At 39.3% G+C, this 20,070-nt stretch overlaps 1 protein-coding gene across 1 annotated transcript in view; it reads right to left on the bottom strand.

Moving 5' to 3' along the window:
- The window catches only part of ide (insulin-degrading enzyme), a 113,004-nt gene that overhangs the window by 68,781 nt on the left and 24,153 nt on the right, over positions 1-20,070 (bottom strand). Inside the window, exons 5-11 of the mRNA XM_072239340.1 lie at positions 16,653-16,775; positions 13,005-13,117; positions 10,543-10,705; positions 9,569-9,661; positions 8,828-8,919; positions 7,366-7,446; positions 748-851 (exon numbers count right to left, since the gene is read on the bottom strand). Of these exons, the coding sequence (XP_072095441.1) occupies positions 748-851; positions 7,366-7,446; positions 8,828-8,919; positions 9,569-9,661; positions 10,543-10,705; positions 13,005-13,117; positions 16,653-16,775 (769 nt within the window). The remainder of the gene's footprint in view (positions 1-747; positions 852-7,365; positions 7,447-8,827; positions 8,920-9,568; positions 9,662-10,542; positions 10,706-13,004; positions 13,118-16,652; positions 16,776-20,070) is intronic.

Here is a 20,070-nt window from a genome sequence, read left to right as displayed (position 1 = left end):
CATTTCCATGTCAGGTTGGTGTGCACTTGTAGGAGAAACTTCAAGTGATGCCCATTCCATGTGCCAGGTTCATGGTAGAGATAATCTGTTTCAGAAGTGCTGCTAAGGTGAATAATTGTTGTGCATGATATGGTTGGCATGTACTGGTGCCTTTATGTGCCAAAGTTGGAGGGGATGAATATTCAGGGTAGTTGATGGGGTACCAGTCAAGCAGGTTGCTTTGTGCTGGATGGTAGTGAGCTTCTTGAGGGGTTCACAGCAGAAATGGAGTACATTCCATCATAGTCCTGCCGCGTGTCTTATAGACAGTGAAAATACTTGAGCACTATGGGATGGATCATTTACCGCAGGAAACCTAGCTTTTGACTCTTGCAGTCACAGTATTTATGCTGTACTCCTAGTCTGGTCTAAATGAGGTTCAATTCCCATTACACATTTCCCTACCAGGTTCTATATGCTTTCTAAATGGTTAGCTAATACAAACACACAATGCAAAGTACTTCAATTTCTATTGGACAGTGCAAGCATAATGAATAGTTCGCAGCATTCATTTGACACCTAGACCAATAAAATCTAAATCTGTAACTATTAATAAATGAATTGAAAACTAACAAAACGTCTTTAACTCTTCCTGAATCACTACGAACAACCATGATTGGATGATTCACTATAAATAAATAGGCAATTTCACATTTCAAAACAAAGTAAAATTGAAAATAAGCCACTAATCATACAAAAATAACTTACCGCACAGTCTCCGGTGTCAGTTTTTCCAGCACCATCTCTATTAGGTCTGCCCTAAATTCCTCTAGTAGATATTCAGCTGCCAAGACTTCTTCAATGGGATAGTACTGGGAATAAATAATAAAAAAAGCAATGAACATGCAGCATGTTCTAAGACAGTAAATTGCACTTTAAACAGCACCAAGAAAACAAAAATAAGTGATCTCTAAAAATTCCAGATTACGATTTATCTAACACATGCAGACCACTCCATGCTGTTTAATTCTTTTCAACATTCTTTTGATAAGGTTTATATTCAACATTTTGATTAGTATTAGACAGCATTGGTATTCTGATGCAACTGTTTTAACAGAAAATTTCTGATACACCAAATAAAGAAGAAAGAAATCGGAGAGTTGGGTAGGAAGCTGAAAAACAGGACCTCCAGGGTAGTAATCTCAGGATTTCTGCCTGTGCCATGTGCTAACGAATGCAAGAATAGCATGATCAGGCATATTAATGCATGGCTGAGAGACCGGTGTAGGGGCAGGCTGGTTCCTGGATCACTGGGGCCTCTTCTGGGGGCAGTATGACCTGTTCAAAAAGGATGGGTTACACCTGAACCCAAAGGGGTCCAATATCCTAGCAGGTAGGTTTAACAGAGCTGTTGGGGGGGTTTAAACTAATTTGGCAGGGGGATGGGAACCAGAGTGATAGGGCTGAGGAAGGGGAAACAGAAATAAATCAAAGATAGCGTGCAACTGAGATGATAGAAAGGACAGGCAGGAGATGAGGCACAATCACAGCCAGGGCAGTAGACATGATGCAGTTAAAACAGAAAGCAACAAATACTGCACTAAAAGTGTTATATTTGAATGTACGCAGCATAAGAAATAAAATATTCGATCTTGAAATTCAGCTACAAATTGACAAGTATGACATTGTGGCCATCTCTGAAACTTGGCTAAAGGATGGCTGCCATTGGGGGTTGAACATCCAAGGATATACGGTGTATCAGAAGGATAGGTTAGTAGGCACAGGTGGTGTGGCCCTGTGTATAAGAAATACTAAATCATTAGAGAGGGATGACATAGGATCAGAAGGTGTAGAGTCTCTATGGGTCGAGTTAAGAAATAGCAAAGTTAAAAGGACCCCAATGGCAGTTGTATACAGGCCTCCAAACAGCAGTAGGGATGTGGATTACAAATTACAGCAGGAGATAGAAAAGGCATGTCAGAAGGGCAATGTCATGATAACTGTTGGGGATTTTAACATGAAAGTAGATTGGGAAAGCCAGGACCTCAAGATAGAGAATATTTTTTGAATGTCTAAAGGAAATTTTTAGAACAGCTTGCTGTTGAGCCCTAAACACAAAATGATTTGCAGATGCTGTGATCAAAGCAACACTTTCAGTACGCTGGATGAACTCAGCAGGTCGGGCAGCATCAGTTAGAAACGATGAGTCGACGTTTCGGGCCGGAACCCTTCGTCAGGACTGAAGAATGAAAGATGGGGAAGGATTTGAAGAATGCTTGTAGCTTCAGTTGAAAGACCAGTAATTTGAAAGACAAAGGGGTGGGGGAGGGGAAGCATTGACGTCATAGCCCTAAAAACAATGGGTAGTAGTAGAAGGAGGCGGAACCATGAGGGAGCTGGGGGAGGGGGTAGAGTGAAATAGGGATAGAGGAAGGGAGTGGGAGGGAATTACCGGAAGGTGGAGAATTCTATGTTCATACCAAGGGGCTGGAGACTACCTAGACGGTATATGAGGTGTTGCTCCTCTAACCTGAGTTTAGCCTCATCATGGCAGTAGAGGAGGCCATATATGGACATATCTGAATGGGAATGCGAAGCAGAGTTGAAGTGGGTGGATACCGGGAGATCCTGTCTGTTGTGGCGGACGGAGTGGAGGTGCTCGACGAAGCGGTCCCCCGATCTGCATCAGATTTCACCGATGTAGAGGAGGCCGCACCGGATGCAATAGATGACCCCAACAGACTCACAAGTGAAGTGTTGTCTCACCTGGAAGGACTGTCTGGGGCCCTGAATGGTTGAAAGAGATGAGGTGTAGGGACAGGTGTAGTACTTACGCTTACAGGGATAAGTGCTGGGTGGGAGATCAGTGGGGATGGACGTGCGGATAAGGGAGTCGCAGAGGGACCAATCCCTGTGGAAAGCGGAGAGGGGTGGAGAGGGAAAGATGTGCTTAGTGGTGGGGTCCTGTTGAAGGTGGCAGAAGTTGCGGAGGATAATGTGCTGGATCTGGAGGCTGGTGGGGTGGTAGGTAAGGACAAGGGGAACTCTGTCCCCGTTGTGGTTGCGGGAGGATGGGGTGAGGGCCGAAGTGCGGGAAATGGAGGAGATGCGGCTGAGGGCATCATTGATGACGGTAGAAGGGAAACCACGATCCTTAAAGAAAGAGGACATTTGAGATGTCCTGGAACGGAAAGCCTCATCCCCGGAGCAGATGCGGCGGAGATGGAGGAAGTGGGAATAGGGAATGGCATTTTTGCGTGTGGTGGGTGGGAAGAGGTATAGTTGAGGTAGTTATGAGAGTCAGTGGGCTTGTAGAAGATGCCAGTGGATAGTTTGTCTCCAGAGATGGAGACCAAGACATCTAGAAAGGGGAGAGAATGCTACAAGCATTCTTCAAATCCTTCCCCATCTTTCATTCTTCAGTCCTGACGAAGGGTTCCAGCCAGAAACGTCGACTCATCGTTTCAAACTGATGCTGCCCGACCTGCTGAGTTCATCCAGTGTACTGAAGGTGTTGCTGTTGAGCCCACTAGGGGATAGGCTGTGCTGGATTGGGTATTGTGCAATAATCCGGAGGTGATAAGAGAGCTTATGGTTAAGGAACCCTCGGGGAACAGTGATCACAATATGATCGAGTTCACTTTGAAATCTGAGAAGGAGAAACTAAATTCCAATGTGTCGGTATTTCAGTGGGATAAAGGAAATTACAATGGCATGAGAGGGGAACTGGCCAAGGTTGACATGAAAGGGACACTAGCAGGAAGGACAGCAGAGCAGCAACAGCTGGAGTTTCTGCGAAAAATGAAGGAAGCGCAAGACAGGTATATTCCAAATAAGAAGAAATTTTTGAATGGAAGGAGGACACTACTGTGGCTGACAAGTGAAGTCAGAGCCAAAGTAAAAGCAAAAGAGAGGGCATACAAGGAAGCCAAAGTGAGTGGGAAGACAGAGGATTGGGAAGCTTTTAGAAAGTTGCAGAAGGAAACTAAGAAGTTCATTAGGAAGGAAAAGAGGAATTATGAAAGGAAATTGGCGACTAATATCAAAGAAGATACTAAAAGCTTTTTTTAAGTATATAAAGGGTAAAAGAGAGTTGCGGGTAGATATAGGACCAATAGAAAATGACGCTGGAGATATTGTAATGAGAGACGCAGACATTCAATAGTCAGGGAAGTGAAGTATGTGCAGTGAAAATTACGACTGAGAAGGAAATCAAGAAGCTTAATGGTCTGAGGATGGATAAATCTCCTGGACCTGATGGAATGCACCATTGGGTTCTGAAGGAAGTAGCTGGAGAGATTGCGAAGGCATAAACTATGATCTTTCAAGAATCGAAAGATTCTGGCATTGTACCAGATGAGTGGAAAATTGCAAATATTACTCCGCTATTTAAGAAGGGTGGGAGGCAGCAGAAAAGAAACTATAGACCTGTTCACCTGATATCAGTGCTTGGGAAGTTGTTGGAATCGATTGTTAGGGATGAGATTACAGAGTACCTGGAGGCACATGAAAAGATAGACCAACGCTAGCATGGTTTCCTGAAAGGAAAATCCTGCCTGACTAACCTACTGCAGTTTTTTGAGGAAATCACAAGCAGGGTAGACAAAGGAGATGCAGTAGATGTGGTGTACTTGGATTTTCAGAAGGCCCTTGACAAGGTGCCACACATGAGGCTGCTTAGCAAGATAAGTGCCCTTGGAATTACAGGGGACAGCACTGGCTAATTGGCAGAATACAGAAATTGGGAATAAAGGGATCCTATTCTGGCTGGCTGCCAGTTACCGTTGGAGTTCCACAGGGGTCAGTGTGGGGACCTCTGCTTTTTACAATGTATGTCAATGAGTTGGACTACGGGATTCATGGATTTGTGGCTAAATTTGCCAATGATACAAAGGTGGAGGAGCGGGTAGTGTTGAGGAAACAGAGAGTCTGCAGAGACACTTAGATAGTTTAAGGGAATGGGCAAAGAAGTGGCAAATGAAATACAATGTTGGAAAGTGTATGGTTATGCACTTTGGGGGAAGAAATAAATGGACAGACTATTATTTAGATGGGAGAGAATTCAAAGTGCAGAGATGCTAAGGGACTTGGGAGTCCTTGTGCAGGATACCCTAAAAGTTAACCTCCAAGTTAAGTTGGTGGTGAAGAAGGCGAATGCAATGTTGGCATTCATTCTTACAGGTATAGAATATAAGAGCAGGCATGTGATGTTGAGGCTCTATAAGGCACTTGTGAGTCCACACTTGGAGTTTTATGTGCAGTTTTGGGCTCCTTATTTTAGAAAGGATATACTGACATTGGAGAGGGTTCAGAGAAGATTCACAAGAATTATTTCAGGAATGAAAGGGTTATCGTATGAGGAATGTCTGGCAGCTCTTGGGCTATATTGCCTGGAGTTCAGGAGAACGGGGGGGGGGGGGGGGGGAGAGAGATCTCATAGAAACATTCCGAATGTTAAAAGGCCTGAACAGATTAGATATGGAAAAGTTATTTCCCATGGTAGGGGAGTCTAGGACAAGAGAGCATGCCTTCAGGATTGAAGGACGTCCATTTAGAACAGAGATGCAGAGAAATTACTTTAGTCAGAGAGTGGTAAATCTGTGGAATTTGTTGCCAAGAGTGGCTGTGGAGGCCAAGTCATTAGGTGTATTTAAGGCAGAGATAGATAGGTTCTTGATTAGCCAGGGTATCAGGCAGGGAAGTGGGGTTGACCGGAAGAATTGGATCAGCCCATGATTGAATAGCGGAGCAGACTCGATGGGCTCAATGGCCTACTGCTTCTAACTTATGGTCTTTATAGGTTGATAGATTACAGTAGTACACTGGGTAGCAATTGATGGGCTGATAAATCATAGTGTTATGATGGGCCAAATAGCATACCCCTGCTCCTATATCTAATGGTCTTATGGTCTTATCAGGTTCCATGTGGTACCTTAAAAGAGTATGCTGTTCAATTAACTTAAATGTTTAGAATTCAGTTTTCAGTTGTGAACACATTAATATGAACTGAATGAGAAAATAAATGATCTCTTAATTTTTCCATCTTAACAATGTCTTCTCTTCATCCTGTATGTGGGAGAGGTTTTGTTGGCTTAAGAACATTTGCCTCCCTCCTCCTCTGCCAGGTCTACTCTTCCATTCAATAGGATCAGGGTTATCAGTTTTCCTCCATTAATGAAATCAAGGATATTGGATTAGTGTCTACAGATCTATCAATCTCCTCTATCCTCTTCAGTTGAGAATTCTACAGATTCACTCCCCTCTGCGAGTGACAATATCTTTTCATCTCAGTCCAGAATGGCCTATTCCTTATTTTGAAACAAGGTCCCAGTTTCAGAAACTCCAGTCAGGAAAACACTACTCCAGCATTTGCACTGTCAAGTCCCTAAAGAATTTAGGTCCCGCACATGACTATACTTATTGGGTGCAGTACCCAGCTTCTGTTCTTTGGCTGCTCAAAGTGGGAAACTTTGACTGCACACGAGAATTCATTCAACCATATCTGCTTTAAAAGGAATGGATGCAACATGAGCTTTAATTTTTCTTTATTCCTCCTCCCTTTGTATTATTGCTCCCCCTTAATAGCTTTTAACAGAGTAAGAAGAAGCTGAATTCCTGAACAGCAGCAGTTGAGATGATAAGAGTACTTGCACCTTGGTTAAAGGATTTCAGAATTTATATTCAGTGATAATGAGAAATTACAAAAATTTCCAGGTCAGAACAGTGAGCCACTTGGAGGACTACTGCTGACAGGGACCTCTCCAAACTGTCTTACTGAGTGTTGGAGGATCTTGGAAAATTATATAAAGAATTTCCAGCAAATACTACAATGCAATTAGTAGAAATATTAAGACACTGTGAATTACATTCAAATGAGCGAATGAAGGTGCTCTTCTGAATTCCCAAATAGACTATTCTCGACACAATTCACATGCTGACCACAACAAATATCCATTTGGACAAGGGAGTATGAGGACTAGACAACATACTTCCCTACTAATCATTTGAGTTTTTAATATTATGATCACAATAACTTAGTTTCTTAAGAGTAAAATTTAGTTTTATTGTACATGCAATTCAAGGCAAAATTACATTACACAGTTCTGAAATGTTACATTGAAAGTAAAACTAAAATACTCAGTGCTAAATACCAACTCATTCTGAAAACACTTTCATTAACAAGACTTGAATTTATTTCAATCTGTTCTGCCATTCAATATGTAGCAAGATTCCTTTTGCACTTTGCAGATGGCTTTTGCTTTCCTTGCCATCTTCTATAATGCTATTTCCCTTTGCATTGCTTTTTATGTCATTTGCTTGCATGCAACTTTTACATAATAATGAAGGGAATACAATTAGAGTAAATTTAAAAATATATTTACATACATGTAATGATCCAGCAAGTTTTGAAGTGTATCCTCTTGGTCGCTCTTTATCTTTGAACCTGAATGCCATAGCATTCAAATCCTATATTTAAAACAATGGAAGGCTTTTACTAATTGCATGCTAAAAAAAAAATAATAAGTTATTCATGAGTTGCTATTGTTCCAGTTTCCAGAAAGAAATCCTTGGCTCTCGAGTTGCTGCAAGCATCAAAATAAGACACAGTACAACAGATGATGCCACTTCAAAGATCTAGATTTGAGCATTCCAAATAATAAAAATTCAGGCTTAAGTTCCAATGGCCAAATTTAACAATATGTCCAATCACCCAGGAAAAACTAAACAAATCTATGTGAAACTATCTGATCTTGGGTGGGATAACAGAAGGGTCCTGAGGCAAGCATCACATGAGATAAGAAACAAAATCTCACACGTTTTGCATTACTACAGCCTCTGAGCAATCCCATCTAGAAATAAATTAGATGGCAGCAGGCTAAATGTAAAATCCCAATGTAGAATAGCCCATCAATATTCATTGCCTCAACCTATGGAAGTAACAAGGCAACCTGCAACTTTGGAACCATACTGCAGCAAAAGGTCTTCATGAATTGTGGGGAAACATTGCAAATCAAATTAAATCAATGCAAAACTGCCTTCCAAATGCAGCAAATATTATATATTATATAAATATTACATTACGTATATATTTCTTTACCATTTAATCTCAATCTTACTAGAAGTCTGGGAGCACTTTGCTTGACCATTCAGTAATATGTAACGTATTTTCATACTTTCAAAACTATGAAATGCTGAACATATAGTTTCAAAATCTTATTTCTTGAATATACATCGAATTATAATCATACCTCATTAACTCAAGGTTTTGAAACCTTAAAGTCCAAGCAACAGATGAACCAACAACAGTACAATAAATGCATATCCCTAAATCTGTACAGAGGCCTTTGAACTTGGCTAAACTTGTTCACAAATCTAAAAAAAACTAAATAACATAATGACAATACAAAGAACACAAAGAAAATTCAAATGTAAAATGTGAATCTACACCATTCCAAGTTAATTTCTGCAGAAGTTTACAGATCAATTATTAACCTAGTTTACGAAAGAGGTTAGGCAGTAGCATGGCAGGTTAGTGCTACACTTTACAGCTTGGAGTGTTCCAGGACTCGGAGTTCAATTCTAGTCCCATTCCGTAAGGAGTCTCTGTACATTCCCACCAACACAGAATGTGCAGGTCTTCCTTGGAGGCTCCAATTTCCTCCCACAGTCCAATCACATACCTGGTAGGTTAAATGGTCATTGTAATTTAGATTAGGGTTAATCAGAGTACTGGGGTTGCTCAAAGGATTAGAAGGGGCCTGCTCCACACAGTATCACTAAATAAAAAATAAAAGTAAAGTATAATTCCCAAAAGAATTCAAGGATCAAAGTCATATTTCATACATACCTTACATTCTTGGAAAACCCATTCCTGAGGTCCTTCGATTCGTAGTTTGGCAATATATTGGAACATGTGTAGAATTATATCTTCAACATGCACTGTAAAAAAGGGGATGGGGAAAGAAGTAATGTATACATCATTTGCAAAGGATGAATAAAGAAACATGGAATTAATTACTTTCTCAGCAGTTAATAAACAGACCTTCCAGCATGGAATATTAACTCACTCATGATTTTACTTCTGGTAAATTAGCATTTGCTTTTGTAAAATGTCCTGGAACTGTAAGTCCAGCAAAAATGACCTATTTACATTGTAAACCAATAAATGAGCATATGTGTAGCATGTGGAAAACTCTGCAGTACAAATTGGACAAAAGGTACAATGAAGAAACTACTTCGGATTTCCAGTATTTGCAAGTACAGTAAATGAAGAAACTTTCATCAAGTCCAGTAGAAATGACAAAGGGTTTTCCACCATAAAGATTAACCTTTTCTTTTTCTATTAATGCTTTCTCGCTTTAAGCAATTTCATTACTTTGTTTTAATTTCAGGCTTCACCTTAATCCAGCAATTATATCTTTGTAACATTCTTGCCTTACAACATGCTTTGCTTTCCTACAATATTTAAAAAGTCTGGAACACCTTTCTGCTAAAACCTTGACATGTATTGTAATAGATATTGCCCAGCTCAATACAAATTTATACAGCATAAGATCAATGTCTTCACAAAATATTTTACCATACTTACCTAGTCCTTCTTCAGTAAGATCTACATTAATGATGAAAAACATAAACCCTTTCGCTCCTTCCTTTTGTCCACCAACAAGTGTATTCACCCAACCTAATAACAAATACAGAAAGTGTTTGGTTGAGCAATTTGATTTTGAAAAACTAATAATTTCTAAAATGTTTTTAAAATATAGTTATTATTTATTAAAAATTTTAAAAATCCTGGCTATTAGAAGAACTGAAAAATTAGCAGTTGGCTTCAGTGTTTAGAAACTAATAACAATATTATGTAATGGAACAAAATGCCAAAGCACTACCATACGCCATGCTTCATTAAATACACAATGATGTTACAGTGTGGAGTATTGACAGTACTCTCAAGTATCAAGTTATGGTTCACAGCAACATTATAGCTCACAAATATTATTACACAAAAGAATATATTCAAAGATGCTAATATGTTACAGTACAATAAAATGGGGTTTGTACACAGTTCCAGTCACATGGCTAGTTCTTGATTTCACCAAAGCTTCAAAAAAATAAAAGGAATAAAGAGCAAAGCTTCCAGACTCATCTGTACAGCAACAAATAGCCAGGTAAGAATAGATTTCAGCAACAAGAATTGCAATGTATCAATTTGGTTTTGGGATGCTGGAAGTGAAAAGTAAGCACAGATAAAAGGAACCGGAGAGAAACAAATCTTTAAAATATTAGAGACTTGGAGATTATCATAATGACATTTAGTTGGACATTTACCAAAGGAAATGAGCATTTTCAACATACGCAAAATGCCATCTTGAGGTCATTTGTCTTCTTGCGAATGGGAAAGACGGGAAAAGATAAGAAAAAAAAAGGAGAAATGAGTATTGGACACTCCAAATCTCTCTCACAAACTACTGAACATTAATCAAATGACCCAGTGGAGCTGACAAAGAACTTCACTAATGTAAATCTAAAAAAACAGAAAAGTAAGAAGAGTTTCACAATCATCACCTTTAGACTTGAGTTCTGATAGAAGACTCCCTGGTCCTTCATGACCAATCAAATGTCCTAGATAATGACCTGGATTTGACTTGTAATATTTCTGTAGATCCGGTATTGGAAAAGTAACATAAAGATTTCGGATATCCTTGATAGGGACCACCTTATATAGTTGCTGAAAAACAATTAAGTGGTTTTATTACAAAGTAAAAAAAAATTCTGTTTGAATTTATATGATCAATGTATATATAATTTTAATACACTTTGTTGACAATGTTTTTCAAAAAGGTACTGATTCTATATATTTTCTGCAAAGCATGTGGAAAAACCAAGTCAAGAATGCACACACAATTTTCCTAAACAGGGCCTTCAGTCCATTAAGTCCGTGCCGAGCTATTTAAACTGCCTACTTCCATCGACCTGCACCCGGACTGTAGCCCTCCGTACCATTACCATCCATATATCTATTCAAACTTTGCTTAAACATTGAAATCAAGCTCGCATGCACTACTTGTACTGGCAGCTCATTCCACACCCTCACAACCCTCTGAGTGAAGTTTCCCCTCATGTTCCCCTTAAACTTTTCACCTTTCACCCTTAACCCATGACCTCTCTTTGTATTCCCACCCAACCTTGGTGGAAAAAACCTGTTTACATTTAACCTATCTATACCCCTCTCCATTTTGTACATCTCTATCAAAGCTCTTCTCAATCTATGGAATAAAGTCTTAACCTATTAAATCTTTCCTTACAACTCAGGTCCTCCAGGCCTGTTAACATCCTTGCAAATTTCCTCTGTACTCTTTCAAACTTATTTACATCTTTCCTGTAGATAGGCAACTGCACAGAATACTCCAAATTTGGCCTCTGCAATGTCTGCAACATCCCCCCTTCTGTACTCAATACTTATGAAGGCCAATGTACCAAAAGCTTTCTTTATGACCCCTTTCTACCTGTGATACAATTTTCAATTATTTTCTTTCAGCCACAACTCAGTGATTCCCACAGTCATACCTACCAATCTCTAATGACGCTACAAAATCATCTAACTTATTCCACATACTGCAAGAATTCAATTATAGCACCTTCAGTCCTATATTTGTCACCCTTTTAGATTCTGTTCCCATGTTACATTGCAACTCACATCACGGACTACAATTTTGCCCTAACATCTGCCTGTCCTTCCTAACTGTCTCACTGCATCTAGTTGTATGCTAACTCCCCAATCTCAGCACTATCATAATGATTCCCATCCCAATACCAATTTAGTTTAAACTCACCTCAACGGCTCTAGCAAACCTGCCAGCGAGGATATTGGTCCCCCTCGGGTTTAGGTGTAACCCCTCCCTTTCATGAGGGTCATACCTTCTCCAGAAGACATCCAATAATTCAGAAATCTTAAGCCCTGTCCCCACCACCAGTTCCTCAGCCACACATTCATCTGTCAAATCATCCTATCCTATCCCACACTACTGCATGGCAGAGATTACTACCCTGGAGGTTTTGCTTTTCAAATCATCCAGATCATTTTCACTCTCCCCCTCCATCAGCCTATCACCCTCTCCCTCATGTGGATGCACCTATCACCTACCTGCTCTTACTCCACTCCTCCCCTCTCCTTTTTTTTTGGCTCCTGATGTGAGTTGGCAACAGCACATGACGAACGTCGAGCTCTATGACAACCTACCGATACTCACCACTAAAATCGAGGTGAGAAGACTGCAACTAGCGGGGCACTGTCTATGCCACCCCGAGCTACCTGCCAGCCTGATCATCATATGGGAGCCCAAGCATGGGAGGATGAACCCTGGGTGCCCTCCCAAGACTATGGTCAACATGCTCCTAGAAGACAGTGGCGCGACTAATGTAGGTGAACTGAACACACTGATGAGGGAGAGGGCACTGATGAGGGAGAGGGAGAAGTGGAGAGTCCATCATCATGCTCGACGCCGGCCCCCTAGGCCTGAGTCGACGTAGTAGTAGTTTTTTTTGCTGGATATCTCCCCTCTTCCCAGGCAGATGAAGAGTCTCGAACTAAAATGTCAACCATCTATTTCACTCTTAGGTGCCTGACCCCACTGAATTCCTCCAGTGCTTTATGCGTTGCTACAGAAAAGACTAATGTTTAAACTAGTGTTCAAATCAAACTCAAGACTCTTAGCTTCAACCTATGAGAAATGGTTAGAATTTTAATCACTGAGGGAAGCCTATGTTCAAAATTTGCTAAATTGAACAAACAGATTTTCTTAATCACAAACAAGAAAAAATTTGCAGATGTTGGAAACCTGAGCAACACATAAAATGCTGGAGGAACTCTAGGCCAGGCAACATCTATGGAAAAGAGTAAACAGTCAAAATTTTAGGCCAAGACCATTTCATTAGGACTTCTTTTTTCTTAATTGTACTTTTTTTTGATTTTGTAATGGGGACAATAAACACCATAAAACACAATCCAACTGGAATAATGCAAATACCTTCAAGTGCTCTTCCTTGAATGGATGTTCAGTATATTCAGGTACAGGTACAGATTTGTTCTCCACCTCGGCAAACAATTTTACCACCAGGTCAGTCATCTCATCCAGGGATTCTGGAACCAATGTAGATCATTTGAAACACAATAAATCATAATTGTTATTTTAAGCTCAAAGTAATATCATGCACAAATCCAGGTCAACTACTGGCATACTCTATTTTGAAGGTTGTCTATAATTAGCAGCATAAGTAAATCCCTGAGCAAGAGAGACTTAAAAAAGTAACTTTAACTTATTTTAATTTCCTAGTATCTCTTCACTAAGCTTGTCGAAAATTATAGTCCTCAGTAATTACTGCGAAGTTACTCTAACATATATTCCAAGAGACATCATCAGGGTATCTAGCAGGGAACATAATTTGATCGAGTATATTTAAGATTTGAAATTTTATGCAAAAACCTGAAAAAAATCTGCTTTGGTGCTACTTTAATGTAAGCAAGGGGGTAGTGCTCTGAACAAAAGGTACTCTTCCTCAGCTTTTTCCCCCAATTGGTGATAAACATCAACATTTTTATTTGGGAAAAATCTTTATTTTTCTACAGCACAAATCTGTGGTTTTAAATTGTGCTGATTAAGCAAATAAAGTCTTCAAGAGCAGTGCAACATCAATCTTCATACCCATACAGCATACAAGTATCTGTGCAAATTTCGTTTTGCTCTATGATGCATGTTCTACCAGCTCCCCACCAAGCAGACCACAGGAATACATTATTGCAGTCATTATTACATTTTCAGTTTTGTTTTTTGACAGGGGAAGAATAGAGATGGATATGAAGAGAAAGAATTTCTCTCTATTCTGTTGTAATGAACTCTAAAAACAAATTATTCTTAATTTTGTTGCTTTCTACGGTCAGGTAAGTAACTAGGTTAGAATATCATCAGTATGTAAAAAATAAATTTTGATTTCAAACTCAGTCCATTTTCAAGAACAAAATTCCTTAAAAACTTAATTTATATTATTTCTAAGAATCAACTGTAAATACCAATGCACTAAAATTCTAATTCAAATATTGCAAGGACAATAATTACCTTGTTAAACTGACCTACAAGTAACCCTCTTCTTACAATGCTCAAAACATTGATCAAATGTTTGTCATTAATCAAAAGTCAAGTGAGCACAAATAGAAGAAATATAAACTTTTATCCATTTGTTCAAATTGGTTGCAGTGTTAAAGTCAATGTAACCCAATACTTCATGTACTAAAGCATCCAACTTTCTGTTCAGAAACCAATTAATCAAAATTAACTAAAGCATCTAAGAAAAAAAATTGTGAAATTTGAAATTTTGCCATGTCACATACAGGATGTCCACTTGATCCTGGCTACCCTAAATTAATTCACTGTGTGCTCCCCATCAAACAATGAACTTACAATAACATGCTACTGATTGATAACAAAATCTCATTATGATCACAATCTTGATAGAGTGTGTGTGTGTGTGTGTGTGTGTGTGTGTGTGTGTGTGTGTGTGTGCACGCGCGCGTACAGATACATGACACATGCATGCAGAAATAATGTTCGAGCAGAAGCACATTTTGGGAATCCACCTTATACAGCAGAAAAAAGTAGGTTATTTTACGCATTACCCCATGAGCACTTCAAAGTAAAATCCATTCCCTGCTGAAACTCCCATTTCAAATAGTTTACACTATCCCACATATGAACTAGTTCCACAGCAAAACATGCCATGCTTCTAATATCTAGCATTGATATTATATTTTAAATCTGTAAAATCAACCAGAAACTATTAAACAGAATTATCCAACAAAACCTGAAAACAAGACACTGAAGAGATTAAGACAATGGATCAAGCACCCAGTGAAGGAGGTAGATTACAAACCTTAAACAGCAAAAAAGAATAAACCAAGAAAGCTTTGGAATTAGAATTAGAATTGTTTTATTATTGTCACAAGTACCAACGTACAGTGAAAAGCTTGTCTTGTATACTGTTCATACAGATCAATTCATTACATGGTGCATCGAGGCGCTACAAGACAATAACAGAATGCAGAATAAAATGCAATGTATGTAGATAATGAGGTGCAAGTTCATAATGAGGTTGACTGCGAGGGCAAAAGACCATGTTATTGTACTATGAAGCATTCAATAATCATACAACAGAGAGCAGCTACAGTTAGGCCGTGAGGTACATGCTTCCAGGCTTTTATATGTTCTGCCCAATGGGAGAGGTGAGAAGAGAGAAAGTCTGGGGTGGATGGGGTCCTTTACCAAGGCAGCGCAAAGTATAGAGAGTCCACAGAGGTAGGCTGGTTTTCACAATGTACTGAACTATGTCCACAATTCTCTGCAATTTCCTGTGGTCATTGTCAGAGCAGTTGATATTCTAATCCATTATGCATTCAGACAGGATGCTTTCAATGCTGCATTGATAAAAATTGGTAATGGCCAATGGGAACATGCCAAATTTCTTAAGCTTCCTGAGGAAGTAGATGCATTGGTGAGCTTTCTTGGCCGAGCCTTCTTCATGATTATTTAAACATGAGTTATTGAAGCTCTCAGTTTCAGCGCCATTGATGTAGACAACAGCATGTGCACTACCCCCTTCCTTTTCATAAATGACCAGCTTTTCTGCTTTCTGTACTCTAACTCAGTTATTTGAGATACAGCCCATTACAGTGGTATCATCTGCAAGTTTGACCAGAATCTGGCCACACAATCATGTGTGCAAGGATTTGAGCAGGGGATGAGGAGACAGCCTTGCAGGGTGCCAGTGCTGAGAATAATCATGGCAGAGGTGTTGCAAGTTATCTTTACTAATTGTGATCTTTTGGTCCAAGAAGTTCAGGAATCAATTGCAGAGAGAGATGTTGACTCCCAAGTCTCGGAATATGGTGATGAATTTACAACACAAAGCACAAGCAACTGAAGGCATAAATGCCAAACGTAGAAGGATTAAGAATCAAGTATGTACCAGACAGTGAAAAACATAAACCTTAGGGGGTAGATAACAAGGTGCAGTGAAGTCATTAAGGCCTTTGAAAACAAATATAAGAATTTAAAAGTTAACACGTTCGAGCAACAACCATATAGATCTAGAACTACCGAGCTGATGAACGAGGACTTGTCACAAATTTGGTAACGGGCAATGGGTCTGGATAGAGGAACGTTTATTTATGAAGGGCAGAAGGGACATCAGCCAAAGAAGCATCTGTAAATGGGCTAAAATGTGAATAATTCAGGCCAACCATCCCTGTATTTCCTTCCTCACCTCCATCTGCTCTGACAAATGTAAATCTGCATTCATCTACCATACAGATTTTACAGTTAATGCAACTTATCTGTTCATAGAAAATTTGCCAAAATCAGTTTATCAGACAAAAAAAAATACAATTTTCAACCCTGGCTCTAGACAAAAATAGAAACTCACTTTGCAGATTTAGGAACTAGGAATGATCAAGCAATTAAAATAACTGGGTTACCCAAATACATTTGTTGTTGACAATTATACTGAGCAACTTAAGTCCAAGACAGTTAGGTATTTCAAGATTTTCAGTAAAGCAGCTAATAAGCAATGCATTGGAAAATGAAAAATTATATATTAGCTTAAGTATTACTCAATATAATACTTGCCTCGCCCCAGCACACAGAGAGCCATCAAGTTTGATGAATAGTTTGCTGAGTGGAATTTCAGGAGCTCTTGTCGTACATCAATACCCATCTCAGCTGGCCTAGTTTCCAAGGTCAACTTGTTGCCTAATATTGAAAATAAAGTTAGTTTTAACCAGATGATAAAGTGGATCATAGCTCAATCTGCACTGCATTTTTAATAATACAACTGCTGTTTTCTGTACTTTACATCACACCATACAGTTTGCACTTGTTTATATTTCAAAAGGAGCAGCACCTTGGTTAAATTACCAGATTGAGACACAAATTCAAGCCCCACTATGGATCATCTCAAAAAAATTAAGTGCAGAAAATTAAATAATTCTGGAATAACAGTGAAGTCTTCACAATGGAGTCCATGAAACCACTGGATTGTCATAAGAATGGAAATGAGTTTGATAATGCCTTTTAGAGAAGAAAAACTGTAATTCTCACCCAGCCTGATTTGTATGTGACTCTAGGTCTACCAATGTGATTGGATCTCAAATGCCATAGAACCATAGAAACTACAGCACAGAAACAGGCCCTTTGGCCCTTCTTGGCTGTGCTGAACCATTTTCTGCCTAGTCCCACTGACCTGCACACGGACCATATCCCTCCATACACCTCCCATCCATGTATCTGTCCAATTTATTCTTAAATGTTAAAAAAGAACCCGCATTTACCACCTCGTCTGGCAGCTCATTCCATACTCCCACCACTCTCTGTGTGAAGAAGCCCCCACTAATGTTCCCTTTAAACTTTTCCCCCCTCACCCTTAACCCATGTCCTCTGGTTTTTTTCTCCCCTTGCCTCAGTGGAAAAAGCCTGCTTGCATTCACTCTATCCATACCCATCATAATTTTATATGCCTCTATCAAATCTCCCCTCATTCTTCTACGCTCCAGGGAATAAAGTCCTAACCTATTCAACCTTTCTCTGTAACTGAGTTTCTCAAGTCCCGGCAACATCCTTGTAAACCTTCTCTGCACTCTTTCAACCTTATTTATATCCTTCCTGTAATTTGGTGACCAAAACTGAACACAATACTCCAGATTCGGCCTCACCAATGCCTTATACAACCTCATCATAACATTCCAACTCTTATACTCAATACTACGATTAATAAAGGCCAATGTACCAAAAGCTCTCTTTACGACCCTATCTACCTGTGACGACACTTTTAGGAAATTTTGTATCTGTATCCCCAGATCCCTCTGTTCCACTGCACTCCTCAGTGCCTTACCATTAACCCTGTATGTTCTACCTTGGTTTGTCCTTCCAACATGCAATACCTCACACTTGTCAGTATTAAACTCCATCTGCCATTTTTCAGCCCATTTTTCCAGCTGGTCCAAGTCCCTCTGCAGGCTCTGAAAACCTTCCTCACTGTCTACTACACCTCCAATCTTTGTATCATCAGCAAACTTGCTGATCCAATTTACCACATTATCATCCAGATCATTGATATAGATGACAAATAAAAATGGACCCAGCACTGATCCCTGTGGCACACCACTAGTCACAGGCCTCCACTCAGAGAAGCAATTTTCTACCACCGCTCTCTGGTTTCTTCCATCGAGCCAATGTCCACTCCAATTTACCACCTCTCCATGTATACCTAGCGACTGAATTTTCCTAACTAATCTCCCATGCGGGACCTTGTCAAAGGCCTTACTGAAGTCCATGTAGACAATATCCACTGCCTTCCCTTCATCCACTTTCCTGGTAACCTCCTCGAAAAACTCCAACAGATTGGTCAAGCATGACCTACCACGCACAAAGCCATGTTGACTCTCCCTAATAAGCCCTTGTCTATCCAAATACTTGTAGATTCTGTCTCTTAGTACTCCCTCCAATAACTTACCTACTACTGACATTAAACTCACTGGCCTATAATTTCCCGGATTACTTTTCGAGCCTTTTTTAAACAACGGAACAACATGAGCCACTCTCCAATCCTCCGGTACTTCATCCGTAGACAGCGACATTTTAAATATTTCTGCCAGGGCCCCCGCAATTTCAACACTAGTCTCCTTCAAGGTCCAAGGGAACACCCTGTCAGGTCCCAGGGACTTATCCACTTTAATTTTCCTCAAGACAGCAAGCACCTCCTCCTTTTCAATTTATACAGTTGCCATGGTCTCACTACTTGATTCCCTCAATTCCATAGATTTCATGCCAGCTTCCTTAGTAAATACAGACGCAAAAAACCTATTTAAGATCTCCCCCATTTCCTTCGGTTCCGCACAAAGCCGACCACTCTGATCTTCAAGAGGACCAATTTTATCCCTTACAATCCTTTTGCTCTTAATATACTTGTAAAAGCTCTTTGGATTATCCTTCACTTTGACTGCCAAGGCAACCTCATGTCTTCTTTTTGCCCTCCTGATTTCTTTCTTAAGTATTTTCTTGCACTTCTTATACTCCTCAAGCACCTGATTTACCCCGTTTCCTATTCATTTCATACAACTCCCTCTTCTTCTTTATCAGAGTTGCAATATCCCTTGAGACCCAAGGTTCCTTATTCCTATTCAATTTGCCTTTAATCCTGACAGGAACATACAAACTCTGCAATAGCAAAACCTCTGACGTGCAATAGCAAAATCTCTCCATTCAAAGGCAGTTAAGTAACGGCAAAATTATTGGCTCAGTCAATGATCCCAAATTGAACCAATGAATAAATTCATGTGAAATACTGAAAAAAGAAATTGCAGTTTAAGAAACCTAGTAACACAGAAGTTGTTCTTAACGTTTCTTTACTTGTCCTTACATCAAGACATTACATCTCTTTTATTCCCTGAGATAATTTACCAAAGTAGGTGAAGTTTCTTTCCAATGGGGCTTGATTTAGTTTGGTTTCTTAAAAGTGAAAAATATTTTATTTCTCATGCAGAATATTATTCCACATTGGCAACTATGAATAAAAGTTAAAATTAAAATTAAAAATACATTTCAAATGTAGTGACCATGATAAAGTAAGAAGCCAAATATTTGTAATTTTGTGGAAGTAATTTTACATAAGTAAAACTCAGTATAAATGACACCTAAAAAGAGCCAGATTTAGTTTTGCATGCCACATTGTTCAATTAAGAATTTAGAGCCAATATACATTTTGTTTTATTGATGTAACATGGTAAATTATAAACAGTTTTAATAAAAGAAACCAGTGATTTCTGTTACAAGCATTAGAACATTAGCAACGGAACAATTCTGAGCTAGAAACATAAAAATTAGATTTTACATATCGTGAATCAGTCATCAGCTTATTCTGTACCTTCAAAATAGTAAGTTAACTACAGCAATTTCCAGTATACTCACAGAAAATCTGATGTAAAGCCAAACAAGGGTAAACAAATTAAAACTGATGTCTCAAAAAGAGGCAAGATTTAAATGACATTTT

The sequence above is a fragment of the Mobula birostris genome, chromosome 21 (assembly GCF_030028105.1).
Source record: "Mobula birostris isolate sMobBir1 chromosome 21, sMobBir1.hap1, whole genome shotgun sequence".
In the NCBI taxonomy this organism is placed as follows: Eukaryota; Metazoa; Chordata; class Chondrichthyes; order Myliobatiformes; family Myliobatidae; genus Mobula; species Mobula birostris.
Note: the sequence above shows the minus strand (reverse complement) of the source record. Positions and strands in the feature narration are given on the sequence as shown.